The sequence below is a fragment of the Canis lupus genome, chromosome 37, assembly GCF_003254725.2.
Source record: "Canis lupus dingo isolate Sandy chromosome 37, ASM325472v2, whole genome shotgun sequence".
NCBI classification, from domain to species: domain Eukaryota; kingdom Metazoa; phylum Chordata; class Mammalia; order Carnivora; family Canidae; genus Canis; species Canis lupus.
The window spans coordinates 11,553,972-11,573,997 of record NC_064279.1 but is presented as its reverse complement, the minus strand read 5'-3'; the positions used below and the strand labels follow the sequence as shown (position 1 = coordinate 11,573,997).

Sequence of the window (20,026 nt, the reverse complement as noted above, 5' to 3'; positions counted from 1 at the left end):
GCAGCAGGGCCCTAGGCCCAGTTATGTAACGGGAGAGAATCCCAGCCCGGGAGGCTCTGTGGCCCTGAAAAGCGGGTGGACTCCACTTTTCGGTTCTCGGTGTCGAGCTAGTGCAGGAGTGGGGGCGTGGGGGGCGGGAGGCGTCTGGGGTTGCTGGGAACCTAAAAAGCTGCGCTTTCCTCTTTGGATTTGCTGCTAGGGCAGGGCCGTCGCCGCTCCGCTGAGGCTTTCCGTGCGGTGGTGCAGAGCTGTCGCCTCTTTTCTTGTACTTTCCCATTTCTTACTCGGGATTGGTTCCGCAACTCTCCAGTTGTAAGAGAGCACTCAGAATAACCGAGAAACAAAGTAGAGCGAAACTGCTAAGGCAACAGAAAGCGTTTGATCTGGGCATTAACCTCAAGCCGATACTTTTGAGGGAGAGGATGGGGAAAACTTGGGTGTATGTAGAGCAGTTGCATAATATTCACAGAAAGCTATTGTGGCAGAGCGCTTCGTCTCAGCGTTAGCATCAAGAATTTACTTGGGATTTGCACGCGATCTGCAGTGTTCAGTTTTGCTTGGTAAGTTTCTTCCTCACCCTTCTCTAGTCAAACCACGTTTATGGCTAGTTTTTGATTCATAACGTTTTTGTCTGGACTTCGTTTTGTTTGCTCAGATGACTAACTTTTGAAAGTCTTTTTTGGATCTTTTGTTTGTTTAGTGATAGTTATCTGGAAGACTTGTTTTTCATTCAACTCCATAATGCACTTGAACTTTTCAGTTTGACACAGTTACTCCCCAGGCTTCTAACTCGGTTCAGTTTAGTAACACTTGGCGAGAGTAAGCGAGGCTTGTGTGGATTTGTACTACGAGGCAAATGTACACTGGTATTTTTGAATCTTAACCATAATCTAGATTAGTTTTGGATGGATCTTCTTAACCAACAGTCTAGACTAATTCCCAAATTGGTATGGGAGTTATAAGTATGTCCCTGGGTAGTTGTTTACTTGGTTACCAGGGAGGAAAGAACAGGTGTAAATGCTTAGTTTCATCAGCCTTTTATTTTGATGTTAGGAGGCATGTTGAAATGTACTATAGCATGATGAAAGAGCAATGTAAAGAAAGAATTACAAGCTAAATTGTAGAATTTATTGCTCCAGTTTGAATTTGTCATTAAGAGAGACATGAAAGAAGAAATAAGGACTTAGTACCCGAACAGGTGGCCAGATGTTTTTTAGATGCTTTTCTAGAAGGTCCTCGAGGTCAAAACTATTTTCATGATATACTAGGAATTGTCTTTTTATTCTCATTCTTTCAGGAGTGTTCAGTGATGTCTTCTGGACACTAACATGACCTATCACAACAGATTGAAGTGTAGAAGCAGATGTGAAAATCCAGCTGCTTTCTATTAAGCCAAACATTAAAGAGCTTTGCAAAAATGCAAAGTAGTATTGTTCTCACTGGTTTTGAAAAATATTTTCAATAAAAATGTTTTCTACTAATACATAATGGATTTATTGTTACTTTTGAATGAATTAATGAAACGTAAAACATTTCTCAGTTTCAGTATCTAATACTATAAATCTCTATAAATATGACCAACCTGATGAAAGCTTTAGGGGGTTCTAAATAATTTCTAAGAGTGTAAAAGAGTCATGAGACCAAAAAATTTGAGAACTGTTGCTCCCGTCTGTTTGACCAGCAACATTATTAATAATCAAGATCCAGTACAATTTCAGTGTTGGGTGTTAAGTGTGTAAAGTGGTGTGAAGCTGAACTCTTACCCTTAAGAGGCTTATGAGCAAGAGTAAGAATCTCAAGTTATTACTTTGCAGTATCAACAGCATGAGACTCAACCACTGTCCCTAAAAGACAGTATTAACTTAAACCAAGTTCTTTTAGAAGGATGCGTTTTCTGAGGCACCGCTCAGAAGTTTGTTGTTTGGTTGTTTGGTGCTAAGATATTGCAGTTGAATTTTAGGTTTAAAAATAGGTGGACATTAAAATAAAGACTTGAGTTGCTGGATTCTCCATTGATTAGTGAAAATATTGTTTTGTGAATTTGAAATACTTCGTTATAATTCTGACAATGCCAGCATTATCTAGTGGATTTGTGAACCATTACTGAATAATCCTCTAAAACAGGTTCTTTTTTTTTTAAAAGATTTTATTTATTTATTCATGAGAGACACACTCACAAACACACACACACACACACACACACACACACAGGCAGAGACACAGGCAGAGGGAGATGCAGGCTCCATGCAGGGAGCTTGATGTGGGACTCCAGGATCACGCCCTGGACTGAAGGTGGCACTAAACCGCTGAGCCACCCGGGCTACCCTCTAAAACTTTGGGTTCTAAACCCAAAGTTCATGGACCCTAAGGGCTGAAAATCCATTGAAACTATATGGAGTGTTTTGTGAGTATTTGTACATGCATTTTTTTAATTTGTTTTATTTATTATTTTTATTGTTTTTTTAAAGAGAGAAAGGACCCATAGCTTTCATCAGAGGTACATGATCCCTCAGAAAGAATAAAGACTAGCCTTTAACCAGTAGTAGATCTCATTGGGTGCTCTCCTTTAACCTGATCTCACCTTGCAGCAAATCTGAGCACTTACATAGAACCAGAAGCTTACTATCAGAATGGGTATGCGTAATTTGTTCCAATATTTTCCCTTTTTTCCCTATATTCAGGTTTATAGTGGTCCCCCAAGCTTCTCTCCCATGCCCAAATCATTAAAGGCAGCATGAACTTAATCTCTTTAATTCAGGTCTGTTAATTTGTAATAATTGGGTGACTGATTTACTTGAAATTCTAACTGAATCTGTTGTGAGCAGGTTCACTCTCCCCACCCCCACCTCAGAGTCTGAATGATTTTCTTTCATGTTCTTTTAGTCAAGGATTTGGAAGCATTGTGTAATTCTGGTTATCTGTTGGTACCTTACAAACTACTTCAAAACTTAGTGACTTAAAAAAAAAAAAAAAAACAAAAAAAAAAAACAAAAAAAACAAAACTTAGTGACTTAAATCAACGCTTTTATATTTTGCTCCTATATCTGCAATTTGGTCAGGGTTCTGTGGGCTAGACCTACCACTGCTCCTTGGTGTGTGGGGCCTCAGCTGGGATTATATGGTAGGGGGCTGAAATGGATGGGCTCTTCATAAAGTCCCAGAGCCTCTCTGAGTGATTTCATCATGTGTTTTGTTCAGCATAGGGACTCCAGAATATTGATCTGTGGCAGCTCGGCTAACAAGAGAGTGAATGTTTCCAGAGAACCCTGGGTGGAAACCTCAAGCTTCCTAGGACGTAGCCTTGGAGGTCACCTCTGCATTCTGTTGGTTAGGCAGATCACTAAGGCCGGCCCAGATTCAAGGGAGAGGCATTTATTTATTTATTTTGGGAATATAATTGACCAGCAGCATTGACCAGCGGGTCCCTTTTACTCTTGGCACCCACAGCCACCCCCTCAAAGGGGTGATTTTTGGTCTAAGGTCTGAAGAGCTTTTTTCGAATGACACAAGAGATGCTTTGAGGAGGGGGTGACAAGAAAGGTTCAAGTATGAATAAGAATCCTGCGAAGTTCAAAGTCAGGGAAGAACCCCCAGTGGAAAGGACACCCAGACAGGTCGCCGTCTTGCTCCAGGTATACAGCATAATGATTTGATATTTGTGTATATATTGTGAAATGATCACCACAGTATATCTAGTTAACATCTATCACCACACAATTTTTTTTCTTGTAACGAGAACTTAAGATGTAATCTCTTAGCAATTTTCAAATATGCAATATAGTATTATTAACTAGTCAACAATGGAACGGCATTTAGGCTTCATCTCAATAGGAAGAGTAACAAAGAATTTATGGTTATTTTTACCACATTAATGGTATTTCTTCTGTCAGGATAGCATTATTCCTTGCAATATTCTTTATATCTTCTTTGTTGCTGATGTTTACTGATCTTACCAACTGTTAGCTTGAGATAGCAGGAGAAGATGATGAATTATTAGAATTTATAATTATGTATACTACTATTTATATCACATAGTAAGATTGGTAAACTGTAGCTATGACTTGAGCATGTAGTTAGCGATACAGTGAGCATTCCATAGGAATGCTGGGAGAGGATTAATACAGTGTCTCTTCTCTCTGATAGATATATAAGGTGCTGCTAGTGGATGTTGCAAACATATAGGTTATAATAAAACATTGCAAATAAAATGTCACCTAAACAATATTTAATAGTATTTTGAAAACTGAGTATGATTGTTAAGGTTGGAGTATTCATGAAGTTTAGCTGAGTAGTTCAGATTCAAACTATAAAGACAAATATGTCTTCATACCTGTTAGCCTCCTTAGCAGTTAGAATGTCTCTTTTATATTAGCAACAGTAGAGCCTGGGATAACCTCATTGACTAGGATACAGCCAGCAAAGCTGAGACTGTTTCTACTGTAGCTTTTATATATAATGTTACAATAATTATTTACTTAAGTGTCTTTTTCTTTTTTTTTTTTTTTTTAAGATTTTATTTATTTATTCATAGACACAGAGAGAGGCAGAAACAGGCTCCATGCAGGGAGCCCGATGTGGGACTCGATCCCGGGTCTCCAGGATCACACCCCAGGCTGCAGGTGGTGCCAAACTGCTGTGCGACTGGGGCTGCCCTTAAGTGTCTTTTTCTATTAGAGTGTTTTTGAGGGTCAGGAATCAGGCTTTATTTATCCTTTCTTCCTGAAGTGCGTAGCACAGTAACTGGATACTTAGTAAGTTTTTGAAGGAATGAGTGTTCAGATTCATTCATTTAACATGTATTTATTGAATGTCAATATGTACTAGGCACCTCAGAGGCCCTAAATTGGAAGGCTGCCTCAAAAACTTGAAGCAGCTGGTATCTTCTCCTCCTCTTTCAGCCTCCATGATGTTCTGTTATTGAGGAAAGTTTGGTTGTCAGAATAGTTTTCCTTTTATGATGTTTTTACATTCCTTCTTGATATTTATTTCTATTATCACTAGACCTGGTAACTTTAAGATCAAATCATTTACTTCCAGGACATTGAGATAGTTATGGATAATTTTCTCTAAGATAGGTTTAGTATCCCATTTAAGAATTTTCTGTAAAGTGATTTTGGGGAGGTAGTTTTCTAATACTCTGCTTCTTTAAAAGTCATGTGGTGTGTTCACACATATATTATTGAGCACCTTTTATAGTTAAATTAAAAAAAAATTGTTTGGGATCCCTGGGTGGCGCAGCGGTTTAGCGCCTGCCTTTGGCCCAGGGCGCGATCCTGGAGACCCGGGATCGAATCCCACGTCAGGCTCCCGGTGCATGGAGCCTGCTTCTCCTTCTGCCTATGTCTCTGCCTCTCTCTCTCTGTGTGTGACTATCATAAATAAACAAATAAAAAAAAATTTAAAAAAATTGTTTTAAGTAATCTCTATACCCAATGTGGGCTTTGAACTCATGACATGGAGATCAAGGGTTGCCTGTTCTTCTAACTCAGCCAGTTAACGGTGCCCCCTTTCTTTTACAGTTTATTTAATTAATTAATTTATTTACTTACTTACTTACTTATTATTTATTTATTTATTTTAAAAAAGGTTTTATTTATTCATGAGAGACTCAGAGAAAAGAGAGAGAGAGAGAGAGAGAGAGAAGCAGAGACAGGCAGAGGGAGAAGGAGGCTCCATGCAGGGAGCCTGATGTGGGACTCGATTCATGGTCTCCAGGATCAGGCCCTGGGCTGAAGGCGGCGCTAAACCGCTGAGCCACCGGGCTGCCCTACTTTTACAGTTTAAATTGTGAATATTCCTGCCACATAACTTCAGTTTATTTAAAGATGTGTTGTATTTATTACACTTTTCTTTTGACCATTATTTTTGCATTTGATTACCCTTTACTGAGCTAATGAGAATCTGAAGCAAAAGTGGAGTTCTGTTTGCTGGCCTCTGTCCTCAATATCTAGGCCCACTGATTTTTCATGGTTTCACCAAAGATTAATATATGTATCAAAAAGTGCACATAATGGGATGCCTGGATGGCTCAGTGGTTGAGAGTCTGCCTTTGGCTCGGGTTGTGATCCTCGGGTCCTGGGATTGAGTTCCGCATCAGGCTCCCTGTGGGGAGCCTGCTTCTCCCTCTGCCTATGTCTGTGTCTCTGATGAATAAATAAAGAAAATCTTTTAAAAAAAGTGCACATAAATGTACAGTTTGCTGAATTTTCACAAAGTGATATCACATCCGTGCAGCCAGTAGACAGATTAAGAATTAATGCCCTGGGACACCTGGGTGGCTCAGCGGTTGAGTGCTTGCCTTCAGCTCAGGATGTGACCAGGATGGAGTCCCACATTGGGCTCCCTGTATGGAGCCTGCGTCTCCCTCTGCTTATGTGTCTGTGTCTCTCGTGAATAAGTAAATAAAATCCTTAAAATAAATAAAATAAACTATTAAAAAAAAAAAGAATTACTGCCCTGACTACTAATTAGATTAGTTTGCCGTTACAGCGTTAGGTAAATAGAGTCATATGGTGTATACTTCTGTGTGTGACTTATTCTGTTCAGCCTTGTTTGGAGATTTGTCTATATTGTGTGTAGTTGTACTGCTGTTAAATTACATTGCTAAATTGTATTCCATTGTGTGATTGTGCCACAATTTATCCATTCTGTTTTTGATGTATATTGAGGTAGTTTTCTAGGTTCTGTTTTTAATATAAGGCAAATGATACCTATTTACAGCACCTTCTATGTCTGTTTGGATTTCCTTTGGGTTGAGTAACAGAAAACCTGATGTATAGTATGTTAAATAAGTCTCAGTTTTTCTCATGAAACAAGAAGTCTAGACATAAGTAGTTCAGGGCTACTAAGACAGCTCCACAATGCCTTCATACCCCTTTCTCCCCCATCCATAACAGATGTCTTCACTCTCATGCCTGTCTCCTGTGGGCATAAAGAGGTTACTTTGTGTCTTTGTTCCAGGCAGGAGAAAGGGATGGAGTAAAGGGAAAAAGTAGGTGCCAACAAAAAGTCTATCACCTTTTATCTCATTGACGGACACTATGTCATGTGGCCATAAGAGAAGCTGGGCAAATCTAGGCTCCACTGTATAAGGAAAAGGGGGAAAAAGGATGTTGGGTAGGTAATTAACAATGTCTGCCATACCTCTAAATCTGTTTGCTGAGACTTTTGTATGCAGTCAAGCCATTTGTTCTTGGCTTTGCGTAGGTCCATAGTCTAGGCTCAAAGAGTAGTTTACACAACCAGTGAGATTTTCAATTATAATTTTTAGTTCCTGAGAAATTTCATATCTAGTGTTTAACCCCAATTCTAGGGTTGAATATAAATTTGCAAAAGATCTGGAGTCTGGACAGCTTGACTTAAGCCTTGAAATTAAGTCTGGTTGGTTCCATTCCAAATCTCTAGTACTGTGTCTTAAGTTTAAATGTACACAGCATGAAGCTGAAAGCATGTGTATTTTGTGTTTTTAGGATTGTAATTTTATTGTAATTTGGGTTTTGAATATTTTAGTAACAGATGTTAAGTATTATAATTACCCAACTTAATTACCCATATTGAACTTTCTTCATTAGGAATATGGAATATATATATATATATATATATATATATATATATATATATAATACATATATCTTATATATATTTTTTATTCATGAGAGACACAGAGAGAGAGAGAGAGGCAGAGATACAGGCAGAGGGAGAAGCAGGCTCCATGCAGGGAGCCCAATGCAGGACTCGATCCCGGGATTCCAGGACCACTCCCTGGGCTGAAGGCAGGTTTCTCAACTGCTGAGCCACCCAGGCGTCCCTCTCCCTCATATTTTGAAGGCAATCCCAGACATTATATAATTTCATCTGTAAATCTTTCAGTTTCATCTGTAAATCTCCATCTCTAAATAGAAAGACTTTTTCTTTAAATAATATTATTATTACACCTTACATAATGAACAGATCTGTTAATGTCATCAAATGAGAATCTTTGTTCTGGGGTTTCCCTAGGATACCCATCCCCCAGCCCTGCAAGAATGAACAATTCTTGTATAGCTGAAGGGTCATTGACAGATTGGAGGTAGTTAAGTGTGATGTTCCCTTCATGTGATTAAGTAGTCAACATACTGGTTGCCAAAGCTGCTGCCGCCGCCTTTTTTTTCTTTTTATTGCCAATACTTTTTTTTTTTTTAAGATTTTATTTATTTATTCATGAGAGAGACACAGAGTGAGAGAGGCAGAGACACAGGCAGAGGGAGAAGCAGAGGAAGAAGCAGGCCCCATGCGGGGAGCCTGATGTGGGACTGGATCCCGGTCTCCAGGATGAATCATGCCCTGGCCTGAAGGTGGCGCTAAACCACTGAGCCCCCCGGGCTGCCCCAAATGCCAATACTTCTAAGCAAAGTTCTTGTTCTTTTGACTTTGAAATGGCACAGTAAAATTCTTCTCATGAATTTTGTACATTTGTTGGGTTTTCTGTTCTTTCCAGTCTAGTTCTCTTTCCAAATTCGGCCATCTTCTATTTCCACGCTGTTCCCTCTATGTCTTGGAAAGAAGAGTTGATAGTGCCTGGTGCCTGATAAATTCCTTTACCATTCCAGTTACCATGATTGAGGCCCTGGCTGACAGACCTGAAAATTTAGAGGCTTTTGGTTCCTCTCTTTGATCTTGTACATATAGTTACTTTTCTTTCCATTACCAGCTTCTTCCTTTCCAATCAAATCATCCAGCCCTCTCTGGGATTCAGTTTTCTCTGATGACCTAGTGTCCCAGACCCAGTGCTGAATGAATGCTTTCACTGTTTTGTAACTAGTGTGCCATACCATTCTGTATTGGTTGCTTTTTTCAGGGGAGAGGAGGAAAGAAGACATACAAAAGACACTGAGAACACTGGAGACGATCTTTGGCCTTTTTTGTTCAAGATCTTCTCATTTTTCAGACTAGTCAAAAGAAAAAAAGATAGTACATGGAAAATTGGATGACTGTATTAGGCAAGCATGAAGCTATTAAACAAATGGTACACATGACATTGCCCTGGTGCTTCAGAGTTGAGAAGAGATCACCAAAATGTAGTGACTAGGATATGATTTTTTTTGGAAATTCCATATCCTAGTTGTTCACATGTTCTTATGCAGTTGAAGTGAATTATCTTTTATTTCCAACTGTGAATATAAAAACCTGAAAGGATTTTTGTTTGGACTGACTATTGTATATAGTAGAAGTATGAAGCATTAATAAGATTTTGTGGTATGATACAGAAAATAATGTTAATTCAACAAGCTTTAAATTATTGCCTAGTATTTGCCTGGCATTATAGAGATTATAAAGATGAAAAAACTTGGGTCCTCTCCCAAGTCAAGACAAAACTATCATAGAAAACATTAATTTATTTAACAAACATATTGAATATTTTCAAAGTACCTAACATTGTGCTTGATCAGAAATATAGCGAAGAATAAAAAGTATAGTGGTGAGGATCTCAATCTGGTAGAAGATACAGATACGCAAATGTGTGGTTATTAAAGAGAAAAGTAAGCATTATTGGAATGTTGAAGAAAGTGATTGGAGAACATTTTGTAGGAAGTGATGCCTGAGTGATATTGAAAGGGAGGTAGGTTAAGAAAGCAGAGATGATTAACGTGTACGGAGATGGTGGAGATAAGATAGAGGGTGTCATGTGTAAGGAATTGTAGATAGTTCAATATGGCTAGAGCAAAGGCTATTATTAGCATGAGAGGTAGGAGAGTAAGACTAAATTGGTAGGTAGGGACCAGTACATGAAGGATCAGTGTTATGCTAAGGAAGCTGAACTTAACATTCTGTCTTGAAGATTCTGGGCAAATCAGATTGCATTTTAGAGAGATGGTTCTGGTGTTAGTTTGGAGAATTGAAGGGAGGAAGATTGGGGGAATCTGTTGCAGTGATAATGAGCAACAATGAGTATCTGACATAAGGCAGTGGAATGGAGAAGAATAAACTTGAGAGCCATCAAGAGATAACATTGTCAGAATGTTGAATGATCCAGTGTGAGATTTAAGAGAGGAAGACTAGCCAAAGATGACACTTAGATTCTGTTTTGGGCATTTGACTGTACGGTAACCATTTATTGCAATTGGGAATCCAAGATGAATTGTTTTTTGTTTTTTATTGTGATTTTCAGAAGGGGAGTTAAAACTAACAGAGGAGTTAGAGATAATGCATTCAATTTTAGATACTTATATTCAGGTACCAATGGGACATCGAGAGTTGAGATGGTCAAGTACTTGGATAAATGAGTGTAAAACTCAGAAAAATTGTCCAGTTGGAGAGGATGACTGTGAGTCATTAGTACCTAAAAGTAGTTGGAATCATGGGTCATCTAAGAAAACAAGGCAGAGGGGATCTCTGGGTGGCACAGTGGTTTGGCGCCTGCCTTTGGCCCAGGGCGCGATCCTGGAGACCCAGGATCGAATCCCATGTCTGGCTCCTAGTGTATGGAGCCTGCTTCTCCCTCTGCCTGTGTCTCTGCCTCTCTCTCTCTCTCTCTCTCTCTCTGTAACTATCATAAATAAAAAATTAAAAGGAAAAAAAAGGATTCTTTAAAAAAAAAAAAGAAAACAAGGCAGAGGATTGAGGACATGGAATCCAGAGGACCCCAGCATTTAAGGAAATAGTCAAGATGAGGGAATGGAATCTTGGAGGCCAAAGGTAGAGAGTTTCCAAGGAAGAAGTCATTAGTGTCTATTGCGTTAGAATTAAAAATGAAACTTGAAGTTGTCTGATGGATTTAGCAATAAGGAGTCGAACAGGTAACCTTGGTGAGAGCAGTGTCAAGTAGAATGGTAAGGTATAAACCAGATTATAGTGGGTTAAGGGTGAAAGTGGAGACAGTTAATGCTAAGTTCTCTTTTAAGAAGTTTGAAGAAAAAGATGAGGACAACAACTAGAGAAGATGGTTGCAGAGGGAATATTTTAGAATTGAGAATAAATGCCATGAAAGATATGAATAAATTGCAAATATGAACAGTAAAGGAAAATATTAGTCCCAGTTGGAAGGTTGGGGGGTGCTTTGGTTCCTGGAAGAGTTTTTTTTTTAAGATTTTATTTATTCATGAGAGACACACACACAGAGAGAGAGGCAGAGACACAGCAGAGGGAGAAACAGGCTCCATGCAGGGAGCCGGATGTGGGACTTGATCCCCGACCGCGGGATCACAACCTGAGCCAAAGGCAGATGCACAACCGGGTGTCCCATGGAAGAGTATTTTTTAAATACTGGTCTTCAAATGATGTGTGGGATGTGAGGTGATTTCAGGAGAGGTTCAGGGAGGATATATAGTCTAGGTAGGTAAAGGAAACAGAGACCACAGAGGGCTGAAGGTGGAAGAATGCTAGTAGACTTATTGGAGGGAACAGCAAATAGTCCAGTTTAACTGAATCCTCAGGTTTGTAAAGAAAGTGGTGAGGGAAAAATGAGACTTGACTTTGGTAATGGAGGAACTGAATTGGGTGCTGTGGGGTTTGCTTCTAGGCCTTAAAGTACTGGGAGCTATTAATGCTTTTTGCTAGAGGTTGTTGTGCAATTAGAGAAGCTGTGCTTTTTAGAAAAGCAGTGTGGACGAGGGATCGGAGGAGGGGAAGGAACTCTTTTGTCCTTGAGTAGCCTCTATAGCTATCTTAGAAACTGGAGCAAAATCACTCCCATTGTGCTGATGAATTGCTGCTGGGTGAGGGTTTTCCTCCTTTGTTTTAATTCAAACAATAGCTTCCTAACACCCCTTTTCCTCTCAGTTTTAAAGAGAACTCGGTTTCATTGCTCTTTATTGCTCTTCACTGCATGGAATAAGCTGTCCTTACCTTCTCTAGATACTTAAAGGAAGAAGCAACTGTTTACTATGAATATAAATTCATAGAAATGTGGTGGTGAGACTGAGGACATTCTTCTAGTTTTCAGGTGAAATACTGTCTCACTAAAGGTTCATTTTGTCTGCTACCCTAATATGCAGTAGTCAGCAAATGTTGAAGGTACTGCAGAATGAAAAACAGGCAAGGATTTACACTAACAAAGTCAGTTCTGTTGTCTAAGCATTTCCGTGGACTCTATCCTGTATCTTAAAGTTAAAAGCTCCTTGTAGTTTATATGTTCTGTTAAATTTTGAATGTTGAAGAATTTTAGTTTTAAGTTACTGGCATGAGTTACACAGGTAATATGGCTCTGTTATTTTACTTGTAAAATACAATATAGTTGGTTATATTCTTAAATTATGTGTTTGAACAAACGAGTATATATTTAAATAAGTGGCTAATTTTGTGGTCAAACTAAGGTAAGGTACACAGGAAAGCTACTACTTTTGAAACATTACTGAGAGAAATTATCCACGTTACCTCCTTTAGTAAAACGGCTTGCTTTTCTTAGCTACTAGTGGCTAAGAAATGTAGCCACTAGTAGCTAATGTAGTAGTTAATGGAATTAACTACGTATTCTATTCATTTTCATTTCAATATCTCTTCATTTGAAATTATTTTATAGCCCTCTTCTCTCTCTGAATTTTGTCTCCTCTTTCCTTTTCCTGCCTACTCTGTACTTTTTACTTATTACACTTATTCCCCTAAGTTTTTTCAGCCAAGGCTAATCTTTGTTTGTTCGTTTGTTCATTCATTCATTCATTCATCCGAGGCACAGAGAGTGAGCGGCAGAGAAACAGGCAGAGGGCGAAGCAGGCTTCCCCCGGAGAGCCCACTGTGGGACTCATCCCTGAACTCCAGGATCACGCCCTAAACCGAAAGCAGAGCTCAACTACTGAGCCATCCAGGCGTCTCCCAAGCCTAATCTTTTAAAATTGAATAGACTGCTTCAGATAAAATAAGTAGATGATGTAAAACTGATTTGACTCTAGAGCACATTAGGCCAATATGCTCTTTAATTTTCCTTCCCAAATAGATATTGCTTATGCTAATATAGTTAATACATGTTTTTTTAAAAGATATTATTTATTTATTCATGAGAGACACAGAGAGGCAGAGACGTAGGCAGAGGGAGAAGCAGGCTCCCTGCCGGGAGCCCGATGTGGGATTTGACCGGAGGCTCCAGGATCATGCCCTGAGCCGAAGGCCGCCGCTTAACCGCTTGAGGCACCCAGGCGTCCCAGTTTGTTTCTTGGTACAGTTTTGCAGTTGGAGTTAACTTCTCCTGATAGGCCATGAGAAGAGAATCTGGAATTCAGAATGTTTAAGGATTTATGGAGAATGAGCTTCTTCAAACTAATAGGAGTTGACCTGAGGGTAATGGTTTCTAGGTTGTTCCTCTGCCCAGCAGCATTAGCAACAATTGGTAACTTGTTAGAAATGCAAATTACAGCCCTAGCCCAGACCTATGGGGTAAAAAGCTGGGAGTGGGGGCCCAGCCGGCTGTTAAGTCCTTCTGGTGATTCCTATGTGTGGGGAGGTTTAAGAACCATTACTGTAGGGATATTACAATAAAAGAGATCTTTTTCTTTTTTTCTCTTTCTTTTTTTTTCTCTTTTCTTTTCTTTTCTTTTCTTTTCTTTCTTTTCTTTTCTTTTCTTTTCTTTTCTTCTTTCTTGATATCTAGTGCGTTGGTGTTTGAAACAGTAATTGACTTAGGATTTTTTTTTTTTTTTTGCTTAATAGATGTAGCAGAGAAAACGTTCTTTATATTCTCAAGTGCAGATTTTGTACTGAGAGTGGTGGGTACTCATTAAAAAAAGTAATTAAAATAGCATATAGGAACTTTTATCTGTAAATGTACTTTTTTTCAGGAGGCAAAACCTTCAACTGAGGACTTGGGGGATAAGAAGGAAGGAGAATACATTAAACTCAAAGTCATTGGACAGGTGAGTTTCATTATTTTTCTTGTTTAACTCTCTAAAGTGTAATTTCTGACACAGGAAAAATTATTTAAAAAGCAAATTATTTAATGGCATTTTGGGGGCAGCCCCGGTGGCTCAGGGGTTTAGCGCCGCCTTCGGCCCAGGGCGTGACCCTGGAGACCCCAGATTGAGTCCCACATCGGGCTCCCTGCGTGGAGCCTGCTTCTCCCTCTGTCTGTGTCTCTGCCTCTCTCTCTGTCTCTCATGAATAAATAAATAAAATCTTTTTTAAAAAATGGCATTTTGGGGGCATCTGGGTGGCTCAGTCACTTAAGTGTCTAACTTCAGCTTGGGTCATGATCTTGGGATCCTGGGATCCAGCCAGCGTCAGACTTCCCTTCAGTGGGGAGTCTGCTTGTTCCTCTTCCTCTGCCTCGCACTCCTGCACGCACATGCTCTTTCTCAAATAATTAAAATCTTTAGAATAAAAATGGCATTTTCACTTACTATATATGCACCTGTTGTTGAAGTTAGAAAAAACTGATAGTGTATTATTGATCTGCTAGACATATTTAGATTATCTTAATTTCTCCAAATATAAAAACATTTCTCTTCAGTGGCAAATATAGTAAATGCTATTGAGTGATAAAGCTAAGGCCAACCTTAAAGGGCCTCTCAGCCCTTTTCCTGACCCCTTTCTCTTTCCTGGCATTTCTTTTTCCTTGTACTGTATCTTTATTGACCTTTTTTGAGATGTTAACTGATAATTAAGATTAGTTGAAAATTGTTGGAGAAATGAATCTTCATACAGTAATCCCCATTATCTGTGGGGATATATTCCAAGAACCCACTGGATACTTGCAACCATGGATAGTACTGAACCCTGTATTTACTGGTTTTTTTTCCTGTACATATATACCTCTGTAAAGTTTAATTTGTACATTAGGCTCTGTAAGAGGTTAGCAATAATAGCTAATAATAAAATAGAACAATTATAACTATTGTAATAGAAGTTATGTGAATGTGATCTCTCTCTCAAAATATCTTACTACTGTACTCACCCTCGTGATGATGTGAGATGATAAAATGCATATGTGATGAGATGAAGTGAGGTAAGTGAAGTAGGCATTGTGATGTAGTAGGCTACTACATTTAGATTTTTGTATGTGTATATCCTTTTTCTGTTTATGATTATCTTATTTTGAAAAATTTTAGTATTTCACATACTATAAAAATCACCATTTTATTTATTTATTAAATAATTCATTTATTATTTTAAAATATTTTATTACTTATTTATTTGAGAGAGAAAAAGAGAGAGAGATCCTGGGGTGGGCAGGGAAGGAGTAGAGGGAGAGAGACAAACAGACTCTGTATTGAGCCTGATTGGGGCTCAGTCCCAGTACTCCAAGATCATGACCTGAGCTAAAACCAAGAGTTGGGCACTTAACTGACTGACCCATCCAGGTGCCTCGAGTTTATTTATTTTTATTTTTTATTTTTTAAAACGATTTATTTATTTATTTGAGAGAGTGTTCATGTGTGGGAGCAGGTGGAGGGGCAGAGGGAGGAGGAGACAAGTAGACCCCCTGCTGAGCAGGGAGCCCAACACAGGACTCATCCCAGGACCCTGAGACCATGACTTGAGCTGAAATCAAAAGTTGGCCACCCAATTGAGCCACTCAGGTGTCCCCAACATTCATTTATTTTTTAAAGTAATTTCTATACCAATATGGGACTCAAACCTTCAACCTCAAGATTAAGTGTTGCGTGCTCTACTGGCTGAGCCAGCCAGGGACCCCAAAAATCACTATTTAAAGTGTATAATTCAGTGACTTTTGTAATGCTGTGCAGCCATTACCACTATTTAGTTCCAGAACATTTTCATCATCCCAGAAAGACATGCTGTACTCCTTAGCAGTACTTGCTATTCTCCTCTCCTCCACCAACCCCTAGCAACCACTAATCTATTTTTTGTTTGTGGATTTGCCTATTCTGGACATTTCATATAAATGGGATCGTATGATATATGGCCTTTTGTGTCTGGCTTCTTTCATTTAGTGTATTTTCAATTTTTCTCTAAGTTGCAGCATGAACCAGTATTTTATTCCTTTTTATGGTTGAATAATATTTCATTGTATGGATATACCACAGTTTGTTATCCATTTGTCAGTTAGTGAACCTTTGGGTTGTTTCCTCATTTTAGTTATGAGTAACATTGCTCTGAACATTCATGTATAAGTTTTTGTGTGGATTTATGTGTTTGATTCTCTTGGATATATATCTAGGCGTGGAATTATTGGGTCTAATACAGTGGACTTTAACTTTTTGAGGAACTGCCAAACTGTCTTCAGTAGTGGCTTTAAAATTTTACATTCTCAGGGAATCCCTGGGTGGTTCAGCAGTTTAGCGCTTGCCTTTGACCCAGGGCATGATCCTGGAGTCCCGGGATCCAGGAAGCCTGCTTCTCCCTCTGCCTGTGTCTCTGCCTCTCTCTCTCTCTCTCTCTCTCTCTCTCTCTCTGTCTATCATGAATAAATTAAAAAAAAAATAAATCTTAAAATTTTACATTCCCAGCAGCAGTGTGTGAAAGTTTAGTTTTTCCATGTTCTGGCTAGTACTTGTTATCTTTTTTTTTCTTTTAAAGATTCTATTTATTTATTTATGAGAGATACAGAGAGACAGGCAGAGATATAGGCAGAGGGAGGAGCAGACTCCTGTGGGGAGCCCGATGCAGGACTTGATTCCAGGACTCTGGTATCAAGACCTGAGCCAAAGGCAGACACTCAACCACTGAGCCACCCAGGTGCCCTCTATCATTTTTTATTATAGTTGCCCTGGTGTGTGTGAACTGGTATCTCATTGTGCTATATATATATGTAATCTCTACACCTAGCATGGGGCTGGAACTCATGACCCTGAGATTAAGAGTCACATGCTCTTCCAACTGAACCAGCCAGGTACCCCTCATTGTGCCTTTGATTTGCATTTCCCTAATGGCTAATAACGTTGAGCATCTTTTCATGTTCTTCCTGGCCATTTGTACTTCTTTGAAGAAATGTCTATTCAGATCTTTTGTCCATTTTTGAATTGGATTATTCTTTTTATTTTTGAGTTATAAGAACTCATTTATTCTGGATATTGGACCCTTATAGATGGTTTGCAAATATTTTCTCCCATCTTTGCGTTGTCTTTTTGCTTTCTTGGGTATCGTATCCTTTGCAGCACAGTTTCTGATTTTGGTGAATTATTCTTTTCTTGCTGTGGCTTTGGAGTCATATGTAAGAAACTGTTGCCTTGGAACACTTGGGTGGCTCACTGGTTAAGTGTCTGCCTTCGGCCAGGGCATGATCCTGGAGTCCTGGGTCGAGTCCCACATCGGCTCCCTGCCCGATGAGCCTCCTTCTCCCTCTGCCTATGTCTCTGCCTTTCTCTGTGTCTCTCATGAATAAATAAATAAAATCTTAAAAAAAAAAAAAAAGCTGTTGCCTCATCCAGGGTCAGAAATATTTCTTCTTACAGATTTTTCTAAAATTTTTTAGGGTTTTAAGTTCTTACACTAAAGTTTTGATGATTTTGAGTACTTTTTGTGTGGGTTTGAGATAGATTCTAACTTTTCTTTTGTATTTGTCCCAGACTTTTGGTTGGAAGTTTGTCCTTTTCTCATTGAGTTGATTGCCATCCTTGTAAAAAGTCAACTGACTGTAGATATATGTGGTTTTATTTTTAGGCTGTCAGTTCTATGCCATTGATATATATGTCCTATGCCATGAATTACCTTTTTAAGAATTACTGATTTGTAGGAATTCTTTGTTCTCTTGATTTTTCTTGTCAATATCTGTTATGAATATTTTCTCTAGTATCCCTTAACTGTGGTGGAGTGACGAGTTATCAATTATCAGTGTCCTTTTTCTGTGGCTTCTAGGCCAAAGTCTTGATTTAGAATACAGATTTCTCGGTGTCAAGGTTAGGGAAAAAAGTCTCAAAAGAGAAAATGGTAAAAAAGAAATTTTTTTTTTTTTAATGCTAGGCCTTTAATGCATCTGGAAACAATTTTAGCGTATGGCATGAAGTATGCTATAGAAATATCATCTATTTGTGTGAAATTATCCATAGGAAGATAATTTTTTAAAGAATTTATTTATTTATTTATTTATTTATTTATTTATTTATTTATTTATTTATTTATTTATTTATGAGAGACACACAGAGAGAAGCAGAGACATTAGAAGAAGGAATATCAGGCTCCATGCAGAGAACCTGATGCCAGACTCCAGGATCATGCCCTGGGCTGAAGGCAGGTGCTCAACCGCTGAGCCCACCCAGGCGTTCCGAGAATTTGTATTTCTTTATAGTCACAAACAAGAATTATAAACATGCAAAAAGAAAAAAAAAAAAAAAAAACCGGAGCAGCCCCGGTGGTGCAGCGGTTTGGCGCCGCCTGCAGCCTGGGGTGTGATCCTGGAGACCCAGGATCAAGTCCCACATCGGGCTCCCTGCATGGAGCCTGCCTCTCCCTCTCCCTCTGCCTGTGTCTCTGCCTCTCTCTCTGTGTCTATGAATAAATAAATAAAATCTTAAAAAAAAAAGAAAAAAATACGAATTATAAATGTGCAACCTCCACTAAAATGCATTTGGGAATATGATATGTAATTATAAGGATTGGCTTTGAAATTTTACCAGTTTTGTTTTCTGATGGTTGCTTGATAGTTTGACAGTCTAGGTAGAAGAAAAGAATCTGTGGATCTATAAATCAATTTGACTCACTCAGGTTCTTATTCATTTTACTCATATGATAGAAACAGGACTCTTTAGGATGACTTTCTGACAAAAATGAGTTTCTGGTCTGTTATTTTATGATATATATGTCTCTTTTGTAGGTTTGGCCACCTTTAACAACACTTTAGTTGTGTGAGGGGGGTACTTTTGTTTTTCAGTTGCTTTTGGGTGTTTGTGGTAGTTCAACTTTCTTTATTTTGAAAATAGAATAGATACGCAATTATGAAGGAATGCATTCTTTGACATACATGCTTTTATTTAAACTGCTAATTTTTGGGCAGCCTTGGTGGCGCAGCGGTTTAGCGCCGCCTGCAGCCTGGGGTGTGATCCTGGAGACCTGGGATCGAGTCCCACATCGGGCTCCCTGCATGGAGCCTGCTTCTCCCTCTGCCTGTGTCTCTGCCCCTCTCTCTCTGTCTCTATGAATAAATAAAATCTTAAAAAAAAATAAAAATAAACTGCTAATTTTAACGTCCAAGACAGATTGTTTTATTAAGTTTCTTTTGAAATGGACATGAAGTAACTTTGAGGATGATTAGAGTGTTTTTGTTTTTGTTTAAAGATTTTATTTATTTATTCATGAGACACATAGGGAGAGAGGCAGAGAGAGAAGCAGGCTCCATGCAGGGAGCCTGATGTGGGACTCGATCCTCAGACTCCAGGACCACGCCCTGAGCCAAAGGCAGATGCTCAGCCACTGAGCCATCCAGATGTTCCTGATTAGAGTGTTTTAATAAACTCTGTTAGGAATGTTAAAAAGAATATTTTGGGGATGCCTGGGTGGCTCAGCGGTTGAGCGCCTGCCTTCAGCCCAGGGCATGATCTTGGAGTCTGGGGATTGAGTCCCACATTGGGCTCCGGGTATGGAGCCTGCTTCTCCCTCTGCCTGTGTCTCTGCCTCTCTTTCTCTCTCTGTCTCTCATGAATAAATAAATAAAATCTTAAAGAATATATATATATTTTGGTGGAAGTATAAGTGATAGGGTTTATGTTTCTATTTGTAGTTTATGTGTAATTAAATGATTTGTTTCAAGCAGAGCAAATAGTTTACACAAAGGGATAATTATTTTTCTTTTATCTCCTTAGGATAGCAGTGAGATTCACTTCAAAGTGAAAATGACAACACATCTCAAGAAACTCAAAGAATCATACTGTCAAAGACAGGTTTGTATGTTATGGTATAAATACAATGCTTTATATGTCATTAATTTTTCTTGTAAAGAAAATTGTCAAAAGAAAAATCTTTTATTATTTTCACCATTAGCAGATCAAGGAGAAAACTCCTTATACCTTGTTTAATTGCGTTTTTCCCATTGTGGCCCATTTCAAAATTTGAATTCATAAGGTATGTGGAATTATTTTGAAAAGCAACTCAGAGTTGTAAAGATAGATATATGAATGCTTCTATCTTAATGGCTCACCAGCATATAGAACAGTAAAGGCGATTTTTG

The 20,026-nt window shown here is 38.8% G+C and overlaps 2 protein-coding genes and 1 long non-coding RNA gene across 5 annotated transcripts in view; 2 read left to right on the top strand and 1 right to left on the bottom strand.

Moving 5' to 3' along the window:
• Positions 1–20,026, top strand: part of SUMO1 (small ubiquitin like modifier 1) — a 31,246-nt gene that overhangs the window by 2,263 nt on the left and 8,957 nt on the right. The window contains exons 1-3 of one of the 2 annotated variants that reach the window (XM_049106652.1): positions 3,453–3,632; positions 13,746–13,820; positions 19,662–19,739. In XM_049106652.1, the coding sequence (XP_048962609.1) occupies positions 3,549–3,632; positions 13,746–13,820; positions 19,662–19,739 (237 nt within the window). In that variant the 5' untranslated portion in view covers positions 3,453–3,548. Of the gene's footprint in view, positions 1–3,452; positions 3,633–13,745; positions 13,821–19,661; positions 19,740–20,026 lie in introns of those variants that run through there. The other variant, XM_025442033.3, reaches the window with a different exon arrangement.
• Positions 146–3,002, top strand: LOC125754506 (uncharacterized). The gene is made up of 2 exons (XR_007408919.1): positions 146–560; positions 1,298–3,002. It is a non-coding gene; the product is annotated as an uncharacterized LOC125754506 (long non-coding RNA).
• Positions 7,718–20,026, bottom strand: part of KIAA2012 (KIAA2012 ortholog) — a 130,837-nt gene continuing 118,528 nt past the window's right edge. Inside the window, exon 23 of one of the 2 annotated variants that reach the window (XM_049106646.1) lies at positions 7,718–8,927. The gene's annotated coding sequence lies outside the window, so the exon portion shown is untranslated. Of the gene's footprint in view, positions 8,928–10,583; positions 13,180–20,026 lie in introns of those variants that run through there. The other variant, XM_049106647.1, reaches the window with a different exon arrangement.